The sequence below is a fragment of the Amaranthus tricolor genome, chromosome 14, assembly GCF_026212465.1.
Source record: "Amaranthus tricolor cultivar Red isolate AtriRed21 chromosome 14, ASM2621246v1, whole genome shotgun sequence".
NCBI lineage: Eukaryota > Viridiplantae > Streptophyta > Magnoliopsida > Caryophyllales > Amaranthaceae > Amaranthus > Amaranthus tricolor.
In genome coordinates, this window is record NC_080060.1 from 8,901,600 (window position 1) to 8,920,748 (window position 19,149).

General features: G+C 32.3%; 3 protein-coding genes across 3 annotated transcripts; all 3 read left to right on the plus strand.

Moving 5' to 3' along the window:
* Nucleotides 1-3,907: 3,907 nt before the first annotated feature.
* On the plus strand, nt 3,908-4,774 carry LOC130799262 (uncharacterized). The gene is made up of 2 exons (XM_057662366.1): nt 3,908-4,361; nt 4,407-4,774. Exons 1-2 carry the CDS (start codon nt 3,908-3,910, stop codon nt 4,772-4,774), a joined length of 822 nt encoding a protein of 273 aa, XP_057518349.1.
* A 776-nt stretch (nt 4,775-5,550) lies between these two features.
* Nucleotides 5,551-8,847, plus strand: LOC130799738 (non-specific lipid transfer protein GPI-anchored 7-like). The gene is made up of 3 exons (XM_057662945.1): nt 5,551-6,019; nt 6,594-6,656; nt 8,535-8,847. The coding sequence occupies exons 1-3, from the start codon at nt 5,695-5,697 to the stop codon at nt 8,639-8,641; spliced, it is 495 nt and encodes a 164-aa protein (XP_057518928.1). The 5' UTR covers nt 5,551-5,694; the 3' UTR covers nt 8,642-8,847.
* A 2,869-nt stretch (nt 8,848-11,716) lies between these two features.
* Nucleotides 11,717-18,852, plus strand: LOC130799723 (FAM10 family protein At4g22670-like). Its single transcript, XM_057662924.1, has 11 exons — nt 11,717-12,001; nt 12,075-12,114; nt 12,223-12,381; nt 14,344-14,431; nt 14,519-14,599; nt 14,700-14,764; nt 15,359-15,499; nt 16,217-16,333; nt 16,410-16,706; nt 16,863-16,920; nt 18,541-18,852. The coding sequence occupies exons 1-11, from the start codon at nt 11,892-11,894 to the stop codon at nt 18,636-18,638; spliced, it is 1,254 nt and encodes a 417-aa protein (XP_057518907.1). The 5' UTR covers nt 11,717-11,891; the 3' UTR covers nt 18,639-18,852.
* Nucleotides 18,853-19,149: the final 297 nt, after the last annotated feature.

Genomic DNA, 19,149 nt, shown 5'->3' on the forward strand with positions numbered 1-19,149 from the left:
TTAATGGGTTGGGTAGCCTGGCTGTTGTTATAATTGATGTGATATTCGTTCTTAATGTTAAAACTAACCTACCAAAATCTATAGTTAATGCCGATAGTACACTTTTGGTAAATATTATTCAAAGTTTGGATTATTCATGGTTAATCAATAGTTGGGATTATTATAGAAAAATCGAGTAAAAAATAGATTATTCTAGGTAATTTTTCTCTAAAATTTTGTCAACTTTTTGAGTTTGGCCTCATTATTTTTAGTTGAGATCCCCTATATTTTGAGTCAATTTTTATATTCTAAGTTAATAATTTTTTATAGCCTTAAAATTCGTATATTGGTCTTTATAAATAAAATTATTTAATATATTTTTAACAAAAATGTTGATGCTACAATTAAAAATTTTAAACATATTTTATTAGTTGGGTTGATTCGACTCAAACTCGACTTTATCATAACTAAAATGCATCCGACTGAAATTGATCGAACCGAAACTAATTTAACTTTAAAAATTGCCTCACTAAATAAAGGATATTCGGGACTGGACTAGGTGTGAACAAATATGACAAGTTAGGATATCTTGAAGGACTATTATAGACAAATTGGCGTGCAAATGAAAGGCCATTATTCTTACCCTCATGATTATGCAAAAGGCACAAACCAAATGTGAATGCAAATGGGCCTATTTCCTTAGAGCCAATTGCAAGCAATGATTATTGTTAAAATGCTTTTGTTTACTAGTATGTCTTGTGAGAGACCGTCTTATCGTTAAACTAATAGTCTAATCATTTCAATTATAATTTTTTACATTATGTAATTAATAATTTCTCAACTTAAGGTCATAATTTATAACTTTAAGGTTCAAAATTGATTTCTTTAAAAGTTATAACCAATCATCTATAATTTATAACCTAAAGGTCATAAATAACCACTTCAAGATTATAATTGATCATTTTAAGATTATAATAAACTCGTTTAAGATTATAAGTAATAATTTATCCCTATAATGACTTATAATTTAACACTATAAGCTTCAACTTATCAATTTAAAGTTGTAATTGATTATTTTTAAACTTGTTAGTTTTTAAGTTAACGTTGTCCAATTTAATGTTATATTGATCATTTTTTTATATATATATTTGATCACTTTAAAATCTAAATTGATCACTTTAATATCGAAATTGAAAACTTTAAAAAAAATTATAATCAATTCATTTGAAGGTTACAAACTTGTAAGAAAAAAATTGATCACTTTAATACTAGAATTGATCACTTTGAGGTCAAAATTAAATTTTTTATTAATTGATCAATTAAAGTTATATATATGCTTTAAATTGAAATAGTTCACTTTGATATCATAATTAATATCTATAACATCAAAATTAACATTTTTATATAAAAAAAATTAAGTTTGCGCCATTCTATTTAGTACATGTATCATAATGAGAGGTTGACTTATGTTTTTGAGTTTGATTATATTTTATTTGGCCTTGAATTAAAGTGTAACGATAGCATTTGCTAAATTTGATTATACCTTGAGCATTTGGTTGGTCAAACAATTTTAAAAAGTATTTGATAAAATTGATTTTCTTTTAGCCAAAATCAAAAATTTTTATAAATAGTTTATCTATTGACTTTTTACTAAGTTTTTTCATAATAATTGACTTAAACAGATGTCTTAATAATTAGCAAATCAGTCAATATTTTCAGTTAGAAATGACAAAAAAATCGAATTTGAATCAGATTTGGTTCAATCAAACTTAGCTCGGGCTAAAAGTTGGACCTTTTCAACTCTAAATCAATCGTTGACCGAATTATTTTGAGTATTGATCATCGTGGATATGAAAGTAGACCAAAATTAGCCCCTAAGCTAAGAATTGGCGTCAATTATTTTGATTGGGAATTAAGGGCTAAATTATTCTAAATGTTCATCGTCACCGGAAGACATTAAAGCAAACGAAAATCAAAATAAGTGTTTAAAGATATAAAATTATTGTAAGTGTTTAAAGATATAAAACACGCAAATAATCGTTCAACATAATCTTAAATTGTGAATTTTGGCTAAATTATTCTAAGAATCCCATTGTAATTTTAATTACCAAAGCCCATAAACAAATGTAGCAAGGCAACCACTTATCAAAAGTTACTTTATAGTTTATACTTGACCTTTATCATTCAGATAGCCGACTGCCTTTTCATAATCTCCATTTGTACATGTGGCTAATGTTATGTTATGTGTTAGATTAGCCCATGCGAAATCTAAGCCAAACAACTTTTTCTTTGTCCTCGCCATTACAATCGTTCACCTTATTATTTTCAAATCATGTGACTTAACTTGAGTGTCAGAAGAGTTTTGGGGCATCGCCCCCAAGAAATCTTCCTTATGGTAACAACCTCACAACATACAACGTATTTCCCGCAAGTTTGGATAATTAAGACTTCACTTCTCTTGGGATTCTTCTCTCGTTCGAGCATTCAAATAATTCTCTTATTTGTATTTTCATATTATTCAGCTCTCCGAATATTATCCATGGTAATATATGTGATCTTTATATTATAATTTACCTCATCTTATACCCAATAAAACAATAATTTGCCTGAATTCTACTTTAAAACATGAAAGCACACACACAAAAAAAAATTATTGGATAAAGAGGCTTCTACGATAAGAACTTATATCTCATCAATGATGAATGAAGAAAAAATTGTCATTTTTATTTGTTTATATCAACCTTAGAAAATATTTGCATAGTTGAAATTGGATGTCAGATTAAATCAAATTTGAACATTTAACAATAAAATCAAATTTACAATCATAATTTATTTCCTCAACATCAAATCAAATTACATTTCGTAGATCAATTCAGATTTTATTCAGATTCTCATTCAAAGTCATCTTCACTCCTTGTAATTCAAACTAGTCAATAGCATCACCAAAAGTTATTTGCCATACACTTATAATTGAATCTAAAATACTTCTTTGCCCTTTAGAATAGTAGCAAAGAGAAAATCAATATTTTTTTCAAAGGAAAATGAGAAATTTGATAATAAATAAAGAAAGAGATCAAATTGCATTGATGAGATTAAAAAATATTTAAAATGTATGAATGAGATTAAAAAAAAATAGTGGGTCATTATTTAAAAATAGAAATAATGCAAAATGAGGCAAAAAGTCTTGTATAGATTTTAGTCCATATTATTTTAATGGAGGTGGTCTAAGTAAATATTAAAATATATGTGTAAGAATTTAATAGTATGGGGCTTTTAGGATTTTAATTTATCTTTTTTGTTATGTTTACATTATTGATATTTATTTTGTCTTTTTGTGTTGATTTACAAATCACGGTGATTAATTATAAATTTTTAATTTTAATATGCGTGAAGATAAAAAAATAAAAATTATAAGTATTTCTCAATAATTGAACTTGATTGTACTTGTGAAGTGAAAAACATATACTCCACTATTTTACAAGACTTTTCCCAACATAAAAGGAATAATTTATAATAAAAAATAATGTTAAATGAAAAGAACGAATTTCTCTAAAAATTGTTAGACCACTTCCATTGGTGTGGTTTCTTTGACCGGGAGTTTTTTGTGAGGTTTTTACTCCTACTACTAAAAATCCAAAAAAAATATGCAAATGTTTATAAAAAAAACTATTAGTGAGTGGGAATTTTTAGTATTTTCTCATGAGGGTCCTACCATCTAAAATAAGTTTAAAATAAAAACTAAGAGAGTAAAAAAAAGTGATAGAGTAAAAAAAGTAGGAGAGAGAAAGTAATGAAGAATTTTTTTTATTTTTCTGATGAAATAAATTAAAATATTTCTAGATTTAATGTGATAGAAAGAAAAAGTATATAGAGATTGGTGAGGAAAATACTCTTTTTTAATGATTATTTAATGATTATTTTGCTGAAAATGTCGAATTCAAAAAAAAAATGTCGAATTCAAAGAGACCATTCAAAAGGTCATTCCCAACTATTTAATGATTATTTTGCTGAAAATCCTACATATTCTTCTCGATTGTTTCGACGTAGGTTTAGGATGAGGAAACATGTATTTTTACGGATAATGGAAGCTGTCTCCAGCAACGATCTATGGTTCACTACCAACATTGATGCAACTGGTAGAAAATGTCTAAGTGCTTTACAAAAGTGTACTGCAGCTCTTCGTATCCTAGCATACGGGGTGGCTGCTGATCAAGTTGATGAGTACCTCCGAATTAGCGAAAGCACAGCACGAAAAGCACTCTGTCATTTCACAAAGGGAATAATCAACCAATTTGGGCAACATTATTTGAGAAAACCAATACCACAAGATTTGACGAGATTATTAGCCTTTAGTGAAGAACGAGAATTCTCTGGCATGATTGGTAATGTTGATTGCATGCATTGGGAGTGAAAGAATTCCCCAGCAGCATGGAAAGGGCAATATCAAGGCCGAGCTGGTGTTGCAACATTAATTCTTGAAGTTGTCGCCAATCATGACCTATGGATATGGCATGCCTTTTTTGGGATGCCAGGTTCATATAATGATCTCAACGTGCTATATCGATCACCTCTTTTAGTTGATTTGTTTGAAGGAAGGGCACCACCTGTCAATTTCACGGTGAATGGAAATCAATACGGCATGACTTACTATCTCACTGATGGCATTTATCCTAAATGGGCTACTTTTATTCAGTCTATTACTGAACCGCAAACAGCAAAAGCAAGGTTATTTGCCCAACATCAAGAAGCAGCAAGAAAGGATGTGGAGCGAGCATTTGGGGTGTTGCAAGCTTGATTTGCAATAATTAGAAAGCCCTCACTTGCTTGGGATGAAGAACGACTCTCTGATATAATTACTTCTTGTATAATTATGCATAATATGATAGTGGAAGAAGAAAGAGATACATATACACACTATGCTGATGGTAGAGAGTTCATGGGAGATCGCCCAAAAGGTCAATCAGAAGGTACAAGTGGATTAAATGATGACTTTGAGTATTACACAGATAGAATTGTTGATATCAATCGATACTTGACAAATAAGGATGATGTTGAAGATCGACAAACATATTTATCCTTAAAAGATGACTTGGTTGAAAATATCTGGCAAAAGTTTGGAGAGAACCGCAATTAATGTATCATTTAAAATTTTAGTTTTTTAATTTGTGTATTTATTTTATGTATGTGCATTGTAATATTTATTTAAAGTTAACGAATTTTTCTTAAATATTAAAAAATATTTATTAAAAATTATATTTATATTTATATTTATTAAAAAATATTATTTTTATTAAAAGAATAATTTTTTTAATTATAAAATAGTAGATCTATTTTAATCGATTATATTAACTTTGTACATGAAAATATTATTATAAAAAAATAAAGATAAATGTTAGATAAATTAAGGGAGAGAAATTATGGTGGGGTAGAAAGAAAGTAAGAAAGAGAGGATGATGACCTTTTAAAAAGGTCATTGTTAATAAAATTAGGTTGAAAGATGAAATTTTAGGAGAGAGAAAAATTGAAAAATATTAACATAACTTTTTTTTTTTAGGTCATGAGTAAGGATGGCCTAATTGTAAGGAAAGCCCTATAAATTCCGTTAAAGAACAAGTAAAACACGCGTGAAAATCAAAGTTCTGAACGACACCCCTTGACTCTTCTTGAGAGAGAAAGAAACAAATAACAGTTCTTCCTTCACAGTGATCAGTAAAGATGGCTAAATCAGCGGCGATGATTCTAATGGTGGCGCTGATATCATCAATGGTGGCGTTAACGGCAGCGCAAAGTTCAGAAGAAATACCGAAATGCGCAACAGAGTTAACTTCATGTCTTAGCTACTTGAACTCCACCACAACGCCGCCGGCAACCTGCTGTACTCCATTAAAGTCAGTTGTCACTAATGAAAAAGATTGTCTTTGCGGTATTTACAATAATCCAACTGTGATTCAGAATTTTGGTATCAATGTGACTCATGCCCTCAATCTTATCACTCTTTGTCATGTTGATACCATTAAAGATCCCTCAACTCTTTGCAAAGGTTGTTTCTTCTTCTCATCTTGACTATTTAATTCATTTCTTTTGAATTAGGGTTTTTTTGTGTTTTTGATCGATCCTGTTCGTAATTCCTATAATTTAGTACTGATATTTTTGGGTGTTAGGTATTTTGTCACTAATTGATGGTTTAGATGCATCTAAACGCTAGTATTTGGTAATACAGCCGGTTGATACAGCTTACCGTTAGCAAACTTGTTCATATCGGCACTCTAATCCGTTATCACCTTCAAAGCCTCATGATCTTTGTATGTTTGATACTCCATAAAATTATCGAAAGGCTGATGTGTATAAAACATTGAATTAAATCTAATGATCATGAATTATTGAGTCAGGGAACGACAAATGGGTTAGCTGAAGGAAAAGCTTTAGTATACAATTCAATTCTTAATTTGCTAAATTGTTTTTAAATTATGGGTAAATTTAGTCCAATTCTTAAGAATTTTTAGTATTTATGATTATGATTCAATTAACATGCTGTAAGTTTTAATTTTTGTTTTGTTTTCTAATTTAATTTTCCAAGACTTGAATGTTTGATTGAATCTTCTTCTTCTGTTCAGCTGTTGCTCCATCTTCATCTAAAGCTACTCCTTCAAGTGGGTCTGCTCCAAAGTCTTCTCCAGGTAACTACAATTCCTTGTTGTCCTCAGATTTAAAACCCAAATATTATTACACTATCTTGTGAGTGTTTGCCTACTGTAGTGCTAGTAAATGCTAAAAAGAAGTGTCTTTTGCCTTTATCACCATGTGCAATTATGGAATAAAAATTTAATGTATTGGTGGGTTTGCCGGTAGTTGTGTTTGTCCCAAATGTTATGATTAGCTGGATGTTATAGATATCTAGATGGACTGTCTCTTGACTATAATTATATTCATGTGCCTGCTATTAGTGCTAAAAACTTGTTATTTTTGGAAGAGTGCTTGTGTTGGATGTGTATGATTCCTGGAATGGAATGGTAAATGAAAATAAACCATTGATTGTGTCTTTATGTTAGAGTATTAATTGTTGGAAAATAGCTTACATGTCATTGTACATCGAAGAATTAGAGAGAGGCTAACGTTATAACTACTTGATGGGCTATTTCTCCTGTACCAATTGGATCTTGGATGAACCCATTGGGTTTGTGTGCAGTCAACTCTCCTCTTGTGTACAAGCCCAAATTTATCATTAATAGTCCTACACGACTTGTTTGAGACGAATTGAAAAGTCAAAGTCAGATAAGCTTGAAAAAGGGACTTTTAAGACTACATGTTGATGCTGTCGTATATATCAGGGTCTATGAAAGTGAAACTGTGAAAGTATCTGTTAGTAAAATCTCAACCTAAAATAGTAGTCAGTTTCTTTTAACTACAGATTATGATACATGATAATTTTGTTTCGAATACCTTTTGTTCTATTCTACTTAAGCAGCTTAATTCATGATGCCAAATAATGTGCCATGAAACGAGGATAACTGGATAAGGTTACTCAACATAACTAGTCTTGGCTAGGAATCTGGACTCTTGTATATGTTGCTGGTATTTGACTGTGTAGTGCATAGAGTACATTTGATTGAGGAGATCAGAAGAGAATGGTTCTTTATATTGTTACTAGCCTACTACTGCTAGTGAAGCCAAGCTTCTAGGAGAGAATGAAAAGCTAGATGGCCCGGATCATATTGTATTTTAGGTGAGGGTTTGAAAAGTCAGACCAGTTGTTGGAGGGGCCGAATTCCATATTCCAGAACAAAAATTCAGAAATTGAAAGGGACCACATGCCTCCTCACACGAGAGCCCTATGGACTTGAAGTGTGGATGCAGTTAGACCCTCCTCATACCTAACACTAAATATTCAGCTTAAGCTTATGGTTGAAGCCCCAGAATATCTTATATTTTGACACGTACTTTAGCCAGCCTACTACAATACTACTGCTAATCTACTACATTCAGTAATTGATCTTTTCCTAGTTTTGCTTCCTGTCCATAAATGTTAAAGATAACTTCGTTGCCAAACTGAGCTATGTTTGTATGAAATCACCATAGTATTCGAGTCTAACCCATTCACGGATTCACCAACAATACTGAACGGGCAAATAGAAAATTCATAGAGAAGTAATAGATCACCATCACCTGAGGATATTTATTTCATCAACAAGCTCTATGTGCTGAATGTTCTTGAGAACTTAACTTTGACTTATCTCTAATGATGCTTAATCATCCGAACTAGTTCCAAATCGGCTACTACTACTACTTTCAAATGGTAAGCGATATTTTATGCTCATGTTAAACAAGAAATAAACAAATCAAAATAAATGAATCTTTTTCAAGCTTCTTGTACCAAAAAAATAATAATATCTTTGCTTAATCATATCTTTTCCCCTCCTTAGCTATTTTGATTCTGTTACATGTACGATTTCCAATTTCTATACCTAACAATCCTGTAATCTGTATTTTTTTAAAATTTAAATTCTGCCATTTATATTTAGAGAACTAAAATTTCTGTCGTTGAATGGTTTTTGTAGGGAGTGCTTCTACTAGCAGTCCTCCGGGAAATGCTGCAACTAAGATTACAGGGGTTGGATTAATTACTATCTCAATTGTGTTTTGGGCATATACATTGTTCTATTAGATGCTTTGTGTTCTTTCAATCTGTAATAAGAACATTATGGCTTCTTGTAGTTCCCCGCCCTGAAAAATGTTATGTAACTTGGGAGTTATTTGATTATGAACAAAATTTATATATACAGAATCGTGTACGTTGAGGTCATTTCGGTATTAAGTTATTCTGAAGGACTTTTGTGTATTGAAAATAACTTTTTCTGGAGCTTTCTTCTATCATTGTCTAATTATAGAAGTAATACTACATAGACTCTAGCTTATTGCTTTGGGGTGTTCGGTAAATAGTTTATTGGACAATTTTAGCTTTTTTGATATAAGTAAAGGATTGAATGGTCAAATCAGCTAATGCTAGTAAATTAGCTGGTTAAAACAAGTTATCGTTATGAATAAACTGTTTTTGAATAAACTGCTTATAGCAGCGGATTCAAAATCAGCCGGTCATATCAGTTTATAAAATCAACTGGTCAAATTAGCTATCAACCCTTTATCAAACACCTCCTTTGTATTATGATGGAGATCCTACTCATGGTCGTCGATTAGCAAGAATAAAGTGGGCTACTGCCTAAGACTCCAAAAGTTTTTAAGGTTAAAAAAAATTATTTTCATATACAAGGTTGATATAAAATAAATAAATTTAGATACAATTAATATTTTTGTTAAATAATGTAAATTATTAGTGTTTTTTATAAAGTAGTTTAAATATTGAACAATAAAAATCAAAATGACTATTATATTATTCATTACGCATTAATTTTATAACAATTTTTTTATATGTTATCAATGTGCTTTTTGAAACTCGTTCAACTTATTTAATTATTTTCTGATTCATTGATCGTTCTTTAAACTAAAGATGGTTTCATTCTGCTATTTGATTGCAGTTTTGAAACTTTATAAATATTTTATGGACTTTGAAAGTTTCCTTGATTGTTTTGTTCAGCGTATTATGATGGCATTGGGTTGTCAACCCATTGAAGCTAGAAATTAGTTTTTTTTTTTTTTTTTTTTTTTTTGAGGATTGTCTTTTGAAATTGTTTAATTAATTGTTGTTGTTAATTGGTTGAGTTCATGTAGTGTTCTTTGATCATGCAGTTCATAAGAACATGATTCCTTAAAAATTATTTGCAAGCCCACTGCCCACATGGCCACATCGAATGATAATCTCAAGTTCTCAATTTCTTTTTTTTTTTTTTTTTTTTTGGTATTTTGTAGGATAAATTCTATGAAGAAGTCAAGGTGTAACATCTCATATTTTTCCCAAATAGTCGGCCTTTGAATTGGATTTGAACCCATGTTAATACCGTCAAAGGGTAAAACTTCTACCGAGTCAATTGAGTATATGATTTTTGTACATATATTTTGTTGTTGGTTGACAATATTGATTCTTTATGTATTCGCCCCTACGATCAAGAACGACGCAACGAAAGCCAATATATCAAATTGATCGATCATTTAAACTTTTTGTTGTTGATCACAATTTTAGTTTATAACTATAGTTAAATTTTTTATAAAATTGCATCTAACAGGCTAAATTTTAGCCAAAAAAGACTAGGTCAAACTTTATAGATTATGTAAGTTGGGATGAACTTTGAAGTTTAAATTTAGTTTTCATCCACTAGACTTTTACCTATTTGTGACAATAACATTGGGTCACTTGCTGACGTGACAGTTACATGACCTTTTTTGACGTGGTTGCGCACCTTTTTTTCTTATGTATTTGTACATGTGGCAACGCTATTGGAAGTATAAGTGGCAACCACATCAGCAAGTAATTTAATGTTCACGTCTTCAACAAGTAAAAGCCTTTTGGTTGAAAATAAGTTTAAATTTCATCCCATCAAATACAATATTTAAAGTTTGATCGGATAGAGTATTTTTTTTTACCAAAATTCAAGCTAATAGATGCAATTTTCAAGAGTTTTTAAGTAATAATTATAGTTAATTAGTACTGACAACTATCCTTATGAAAATGGTGATTTCGACCTCAATTATGATTCGGCAAGTCGTTGGTTGATTAATCAAAGAAAATAAAACCAAACCAAAAAATTAAAAAGCTTTATTCATTAACCTATGTTTCACTTGGATTGAATCAAGGAATATAGTAATTTTTAAGGAAAATACGAGAAATTGTAAAAATGTAATATTAAATGAAGAGAGTAAATTATATAGATGATATTAAAAGATAGTTTTAACATGTGATTGAAATTAGAAAAAGATAATAGAGTCAAATTGTAAGCTAAATAAAAAAATGAGGAAGAAAGATTAAAACAAGGGCATTGTTAAAAATCACGATAATTTTCATTGTATCGTCACTCTTTATATATTGAAAAATATTGTCTTAAATAAAATCACATTAATATACTTTTGCGACATTAGAAACTAGACTATAAGATCTTTCCAATGAAATATCATATGCCCAATTCTGATAACCGATAGAGAAATGAAAATCGTTTAAAGTTTGCTTGTGCAGAAATATGATATATGTTCAATCTTTTGGCTATAACTTTTTTTAAGAAAATTCTATTAATGCAAGGTTTACGGCATTAGAAACTAGACTTTAAACACTTTCCAACGATACATTATATGCTCAATTTGAATAACCGAGCAAAAAATGACAACCGTTTAAAGTGTGCACAGATTTTTAGTACCCAGTCGCACAAAACTAAAACACGCAAATAGACAGTAGTTATTGGTTATCAAAATTGGGCATAAATTATATTGCTAGAAAGATCTTAAAGACTAATTTTAAATGCTATAAACCTTGCATTAATGCAATTTTTCTATAAAAAGTTATGGTTAAAAGGTTGACATGTTTCAAATTTCAGCAGAAGCAAACTTTAAACAATCATGATTTCTCTTGGTTATTGGAATTGAGCATATGATAAATTATTAGAAAGATCTTAAAGTCTAGTTTTCAATGTCGCAAACATTGCACTAATGTGATTTTTCTATCAAAAGTCATGACCAATAGAGTAAATATGTAAATTTCAGCACAAACATACAATTAGGTTTTTTTTTTTTCGAATTTTATAAATTTATTTCTTTTTGTAACTAATAATTTCATTTTAATGCAATTTCAAAATAGAAGTTAACGCAAATTAAATGGAACGTGAAAGGAATGGAAGCTACTAGAACTTCAGAAGTGGACGAGAACGACTTCGGGTTTTAAGTAAAACTCTCTAGTATCTGTCGATATTTTTTCCTCCAAGTTCTTAAATCTTACCTTACTGCTACGCACAAGATCTTCAGTTTCAGAAGAAACCATGGATGAATCCAAACTCAAGCAACTCAAACAATTCATAGACCTCTGCAAATCCGATCCTTCTGTTCTTTCCGATCCTTCTCTCTCTTTCTTTCGCGATTATATCGAAAGGTATAAATTCATCTTATCGTCTTTATCTTTTTCGCTTTTTTAATCCTCATTGTTTGCAATTTTTTGGTTTCAGTCTTGGAGGAAAACTTCCTGCTTCCACTTATAGAGAATCGGTAATATTTTTAGGGTTTTCGATATGGTTGTCGTTTTATTTTTCGGATTTTGTATACTTATTCATATTCAATTGAGTTATGTTGTTGTTCACAATATGTGAATTGCAGAAATCGAGTGTTGATGATGAGAGTGACGTGGAGGATGAAAAGACGTATTCAAAACCTAATGTGGAAGAAGTTGAAGAGGAAGAAGAGGAAGAGCTTGTTGAATCTGATGTTGAATTAGAAGGTGATACGGTTGAACCTGATAATGATCCTCCTCAGAAGGTATTAGTAATTTCTTAATTCAATCAGGCATTTCAAGCATTATCCGAGTGTTTCTTTAATGCTGAATATCATGTTTGTCTGGTTACATTGGGTAGTATTTTGTAAATTTGTAATAGTATAACAGATAGGTATTTTGTTTCTAGAATTATCGACCATACGTTATTGATACAATTGTGAAGTCAATGCTAATAACAAACCTAAATTTGCAAATTCGTAAAAAGAGACGTCAACTATGTTAGTGCAAGAGCCAAACTACCAATGTGTGTTGGTGATGACTTAGCAATGATGGGTTGGGAGTATTGTAGTCGGGGCTTCAAGGAAGCAATGAAGCAGGGTTTTGATGTATTATGGTGATGGAGCAACATAGAATAAGAAGATGGGAGTATATGAAGGGTGTCTTGAATAAGGCAAGGAGGTGCATAAGGGGTGCTTTGAACGAGGCATGAGCATACCTGTTCCTTGACAACATCAGAGAAGTCAGTGGGGAGCTGGAGCTCGTTCGAGCACATATAGTGCTTGTTCTAGCATCGGGGTACTGTCGGGTTTTTGTTTTGGCTTATACTTGGTGGGCATGTTTGGGCTGGAGTTTATTCTAATATTTTAGGGGTTATATAAGGTCTTTAAATTAGGTTTAGACATGAGGGGAAAAGACTAATACAAAGGATAAGAAAGGTAGAGGGCCTAGAGAGTTCCTATTGTATTAGATGAGTAAGCATGTGCAAGCTTTAAGCTTGACAGTGTATGATCAAGCATTGTGAGTGATATTTCATAAATGTAATATTAATAAATTCATGAAATATAATCCCTTTAAGGAGAGGTGTCCAAAGACACCATTTTTGTGTTGTGTGTGCTTTTTTTCTCAAAATTTAATCTTTTTATTGTTCTTGTTTGAACTTTGTTTTTACTTTTTCCTTCTATCTTCACATCTTTTTTCCATTTTGAGGGTTCAAGCAACTTCTCTTTCAAACTAAAGTTTTTGATTTTATTTACTATTATTGTGTCCTTTGAAGCTAAGGCTACTATTATAAAAGTCAAGTATATGTTTTTAAAATTTTGAAGAGTCTTTAAAAGAGTATGTAAAGCTGGTTGAGTACATTAGTTCTATTAACATACTTAAGTATGTTATTTTGTTAGATTCGAAGATTCAAAGATGTTTTTTTTTATTCTGACGTACTTCATGACTTGTTAAATGGTTGGAAATGTTCGTTCCCTTTGGGCACCTTTTTTTTTTTTTTTTTTTGAAATTGAACGGTGATGTTAGGGGTCAATTGTCAATGATCTCTTTGTTATCAAAAGGTTGGCATGAGCCCCTAATGTAATTTTATATTCCACATTTATTATGTGAAATTATCTTTGAGAGGGGATGCTTTTTAATGGATGGTTTATATAGAAGGCAACAAAATGTACTCCTTTATTAGGTTTGGTAAATGATCTATATAATTGGTTGATCCTCTTTTTAACAGCAGTGCATTGTAAGTAGAAAGAATAACAATTGACTACATTCTTTCGATGACATTTTATTACCCAAATATCATTAATTAGATCCTATGGTGCAAAAATAAGGCTGCATTGTTTCATATCAGTTATTTCGTAATTGTTTTCAATTTAATTATACTATTCCCATCGTAAAGGTGTAAAAGAATTTTAATTGCTTTAAGAGATACCTCATGATTTCTTGGTCATTGTGATCTCTACCACAATTCCATTCGAAAACGTCTAGGAGAGTTTTGGATGGTTTCTTGTATGCAAATTTACTCTTTTAATAATTAAGAGTCTGTTTTCAACTTTCTGATTGACACACAATAACAACCATTGTCCACAACTTCATATAAATAAGTGCAAATACTGACTACATTCTTTTGACTTTGATGAAATTAGATGCTATCCTCAAATGTTTATTTCAGGAGGTTTCTTTGAAATATGTGAATAGATTGTGGCTCTTGTTGGTATTGAAATTTGCAGATGGGCGATCCTACAATTGAGGTCACAGATGAGAGCCGTGAGGCGGCGCAAGAAGCAAAAATTAAAGCCATGGAAGCAATATCCAAAGGTAAACTTGCCTTTTTCTCCCTTTTAATATATCTAGCACTTTTCAGCTATCCTTGGCTGTGTTAATGTATATTCATTGAAAAAATAGGCATGATGGAAGAAGCAATTGTGCATTTGACATCTGCAATTACACTGAATCCTACATCGGCTATAATGTATGCTACTAGAGGTAATATATCATGCTTTTCTATTAATTTTATGTAGATGTTTGTGTTTTGTTGAATGTGGATGAGTGATTGTAATCTGCTGTTTTACTTTTGGGTTGACAGCTAGTGTTTATGTGAAGATGAAGAAGCCAAATGCTGCTATTCGAGATGCCACTGCTGCTTTGGAGGTAAACTCTGTTTGCAGACTTTTTTTTATTATTATAAAGGAAAAATTGAAATTAATAATCCAATCTTTCGCCCATCCGCTATGAATAATCTCAAATTTAAATTATTTTTTAATAATCCAACCTTTGCCTTTAGTTTGCTGTCAGCATACTAATAGGGTATGCTGATAGCAAACTAAAGGCAAAGGTTGGATTATTATAAAATAAAAGGGTGCGCTGATAGCAAATTAAGGGTAAAGGTTGGATTATTAAAAAATAATCCAAAGTTACGATTATTCACAGCGGATGGGTGAAAGATCGGATTATTAATATCAAATTTTCCTATTATAAATTATAAATATAATGCATGAGCCGATTGTACACTGCATATCTTTTGCATATCTGTACTGGAGGTCTGGCTTAAGTTCGAATATCCTTGTAGTATGCGAAAAGTATGAGTCCACTAGATCTGAAATGTGCAAATAGATAATCACCTGAAAATACTACTGCATGCTCATCATTACTACATCTGTGCACAAACGGTGGTGCTTCTTATCTTTTTATTATTTATTTCAACATGGACTGTTTGTATTTCACTAACTTCTTGAAAATCCTCAGATAAATCCTGATTCTGCTAAAGGGTACAAATCTCGTGGCATGGCAAAAGCAATGCTCGGTCAATGGGAAGAGGCTGCAAAAGATCTGCATGTGGCTTCCACACTTGACTACGATGAAGAAATAAATGCAGTGCTGAAAAAGGTGCAATAGTTCAGAATACGTACAATTTTTTCTGAAATGTTTACTAGAGTTTATTAAATTATTAAGTTTTGGAAAGCTTTGGTTCCTGCACTGATATATTGTGCTAGTTGGCTGCATTTTGGGGGATCATCAATGATGGAATAGCTATTTGAGCTCCCCTCAAAGATTTTAGGTCATGTTTGGCAAGTATTTGGTGGTGCAGTTTGACTAGATGCTGGAAGATTTTCATCAAACGTGACATTTTTTACTTAGCATTTAGTAACGAGCTTGACTAACTTGTTCGGCAAAGTATTAAGCTTGTTCTATAAATTAGCTTTTCATAATTTACCGAACATGGAAACTTTTTTATTTAGGGGTAAAAATGCTAAGGCAATTCTTTCCTTGAACAATTGTGGTCCTAATTATGCAACCGTTACAACAGTCATGGCCATATTTTAATTTGATTCCCTGTCTTGATTGGGAATTTTTTTTCTCGGGTTAGGTTTGGAATTTTAGATAGACTAGTGCATAATATTGGCTGCATTATTACAATAGTGACTACATTTTAAAAGGTTTTAAAGTTACGTAGCAATAATATAGGTCACTTTAAACATAAAACCATCCGCATAGACCACAACAATAGTTTTGGCCTTTTGGGACCATTACTGCAACTATGACTTTGTACAAGACTTTGTGTTATTGTTGAGATTTCTAACAAGTGATGTATCACTCATCCAGGTTGAGCCTAATGCACACAGGCTTGAAGAGCATAGAAGGAAATATGATAGGCTGCGCAAGGAAAGGGAAACTAGAAGAGCTCAGCGCGAAATACAGCGCAAACGGGCTGAAGCACAGGTTTCTACTCTTTTTTTCCTTTGATTAGAATTCATGTTATTTTAGTTTCTGTGGATTGACATACATTCCTTTGTAGGCTGCTTATGAGAAAGCCAAGGAGGAATCGTCTTCCAATAGACCTGGAGGTATGCCTGGAGGTTTTCCAGGTGGTATGCCTGGGGGGTTCCCTGGGGGCATGCCTGGAGGCTTCCCAGGAGCTGGGGGCATGCCTGGAGGCTTTCCAGGAGCTGGAGGTATGCCTGGAGGCTTTCCGGGAGCTGGAGGTATGCCTGGAGGCTTTCCGGGAGCTGGAGGTATGCCTGGAGGCTTCCCAGGAGCAGGAGGAATGCCTGGGGGGATGCCTGGAAATGTTGATTTCAGCAAAATCTTAAATGTGAGTTGAAGTTTGCAATTTTATGTTGTTTGTAATGTTTTAACTCATGTCAATGATTTGCTTCCCAAATAGGCTTGCAACATTTAAGTTCCCCTGGCATGGTGTTTTGAAACTTGCATGTTTTACACTGATTTATCATGTGGTTTCCTGCGTCAGGATCCTGAGTTGATGGCAGCCTTTAAAGATCCAGAGGTCATGGCAGCTCTTCAAGATGGTTAGTACACATGTCATTTGATTCTGTTTGCTGATGTGGTTGTATCTATTAACAATTGAAGCTGAAAAAAATGTTGAATAATGCTCTAGTCTTAATCTAACAACTTGTTTTTATAAGGTCATGATACGAAGAAATGATTATCAATGCTCATTTATATTATCTTTGTGCATGCTTAAAATAATATCTTTGGGATTAAGACTCCGACATTGTTGTTGAAGCTTAAAGTAACACAAACAATATGGGGAACTTAAATGTTGCAAACCTCAATGAGACAAATGAAGTAATAGTTTGATGTATGCTCAAAAGGACAATTTAATAATCGGAGAAGAAAATCATTGAAGATGAAGAAGAGAAGGGGGAGAAATTTAGAGAAAAAAGAGGAATGTTTAGGATTGCTTGCTGAGCGAGGATCTGAGTCTTGATATAGGCATCTCATGTCTGGATACATGCATCTGAGTATCAATACCGGCATCTTGATCTGCCCACATCCCTTTTGGATTCTTCCTTAAAATCTTTCATGAAGCCTCTTTTGTATATTACTCCAATGCGCACCCATCTGCCATTGGCCCTCTTGTAACTACGACAAGAAAGGTTTGCTAATTTTTCAAGATGCAATTTTCTTACCCTAGTGGGTTGTAGTTCCACTACTGAAAGGTTCTTCTGTTTGTCTTTTTAAACATCAGTAGCTTCATGAGGTTTATGTATAGGTTCTTCTGACCAATTGATTGTGTAGGTTGACTTGCTTGTGGAATATGCCCCTTTAGAGTGGGGAAGGGGTTTTTAAATCTAAAATTTTAACTTTATTTCAATAAAATAGTCGCTCCTCGCCTTTTAGGAGTAAACAGAGGTTTGTATTATGTCACTGATGGATGATTTGCTTTTTGATGAGACCCTTTTTCTTGAGATTCGGTTTCTCTCACATTCTTCAGCCGAAAATTCTTGTCCCCTCAACATTCTTGGATTTGCTATGCCTTTTTATCACGTATGCTTTTCTGTACTTCCAATCATTACTCTTATGAGCATGTGAAAAGGAGGTCTTTTGTTGATTTATGGTCAAAATCATTAATCAGATATTGGATGTTTTCATTTTCTGTGTTTTAGATTTTAGATTTGTAACGCAAGAATATTACTAAATTGATGAGTGTGTTCTGAGACTGTTTAGCTGGGGGACTTCAATTTTAAATTGGATCGAGTGTGTTTTAGATTTGTAATGCATTTGGGCCACGGTGTCAGTTGGTCCCTTTTTTTTCGTATTTTTTAGTGTTACTGTCTTTAGGAACTTTCAGATTCATGTTGGTTAAGGTGGTAAACCCTCACCTTCGCTCTTGTGGTCGTCTTTGTTATGGGTGTATGTGTGATGGTGGTGGGGGTTAGCCTTATATTTGGAGGCTGAAGGCGTAGTCCAAGATATGTGTGTTCAAAATATGAAGAAGTATCAAGGCATTTTGTTTCTAAATGCTGTTTTTTGCTGTAGCATTTGCGTAGTTTTGGTACCTCTTTTGGCGTCCACACTTTTTACTTACCCTCGGCTCTATCATATCCTGATTTTGCTCATTTTAATAGTGGTGTTTTTTCTCATGATCAATATTCTTACAACTCTTTAATTTATTACTATTACAGTAATGAAGAACCCAGCCAATTTGGCCAAACATCAAGGAAATCCAAAGGTGGCCCCAATAATAGCCAAGATGATGAACAAGTTTGGTGGTCGATCGTGAAGATATGCTTACTGGTTAGACAAATAGTAATGTCTCTTCGTCGGCTCTTGTAGTTTTTGTGCATGTTCCAACATTATTGAGCTCAACTTTTCTGTACTGCTCGACCCAACCAGTAGATGAATTTGATTTATTGGTCTAAATGAAATTTTACTTTGGTCGAGAGCTGTTGGTGTCTTTTGAATCTAGTGATTAATGTTGTTTAAATTGAGCAGCAGTTCTATTGTCTTTGTCGTAGTTGACCTTTGGATGTTATTTCCTTTTCTAGTTCATATTCTGCTATTATCTGACGCAGATGGCGTGAATGAAGGAATACTGAGTATTTGAACACCAAATTATGGGATGTGAGATTTAAGAGTCAAAACTAGGTCCGACAAATGTTGATTTGACCTGTTAATCTGACCTGAATCAAATTCAAAATAAGTGGGTTGGAGTTGAGTTTTTGACCTAATTCGTGATCTGTTTACCAAATGAAGCTAGTGTTGAAAATTTTGAACGTGAAATAATCTTGTAC

Excerpts from the sequence above, each read along its gene's own strand:
- LOC130799262 (XM_057662366.1), top strand. The coding sequence starts at position 3,908 with ATGTCGAATTCAAAAAAAAAATGTCGAATTCAAAGAGACCATTCAAAA. Across the intron at positions 4,362-4,406 it reads AGAATTCTCTGGCATGATTG|CATGGAAAGGGCAATATCAA; the intron begins GTAATGTTGATT and ends ATTCCCCAGCAG.
- LOC130799723 (XM_057662924.1), top strand. The coding sequence starts at position 11,892 with ATGGATGAATCCAAACTCAAGCAACTCAAACAATTCATAGACCTCTGC. Across the intron at positions 14,600-14,699 it reads TATAATGTATGCTACTAGAG|CTAGTGTTTATGTGAAGATG; the intron begins GTAATATATCAT and ends TTGGGTTGACAG. Across the intron at positions 16,921-18,540 it reads CATGGCAGCTCTTCAAGATG|TAATGAAGAACCCAGCCAAT; the intron begins GTTAGTACACAT and ends TTACTATTACAG.
- LOC130799738 (XM_057662945.1), top strand. The coding sequence starts at position 5,695 with ATGGCTAAATCAGCGGCGATGATTCTAATGGTGGCGCTGATATCATCA. Across the intron at positions 6,020-6,593 it reads TCCCTCAACTCTTTGCAAAG|CTGTTGCTCCATCTTCATCT; the intron begins GTTGTTTCTTCT and ends TCTTCTGTTCAG. Across the intron at positions 6,657-8,534 it reads TGCTCCAAAGTCTTCTCCAG|GGAGTGCTTCTACTAGCAGT; the intron begins GTAACTACAATT and ends TGGTTTTTGTAG.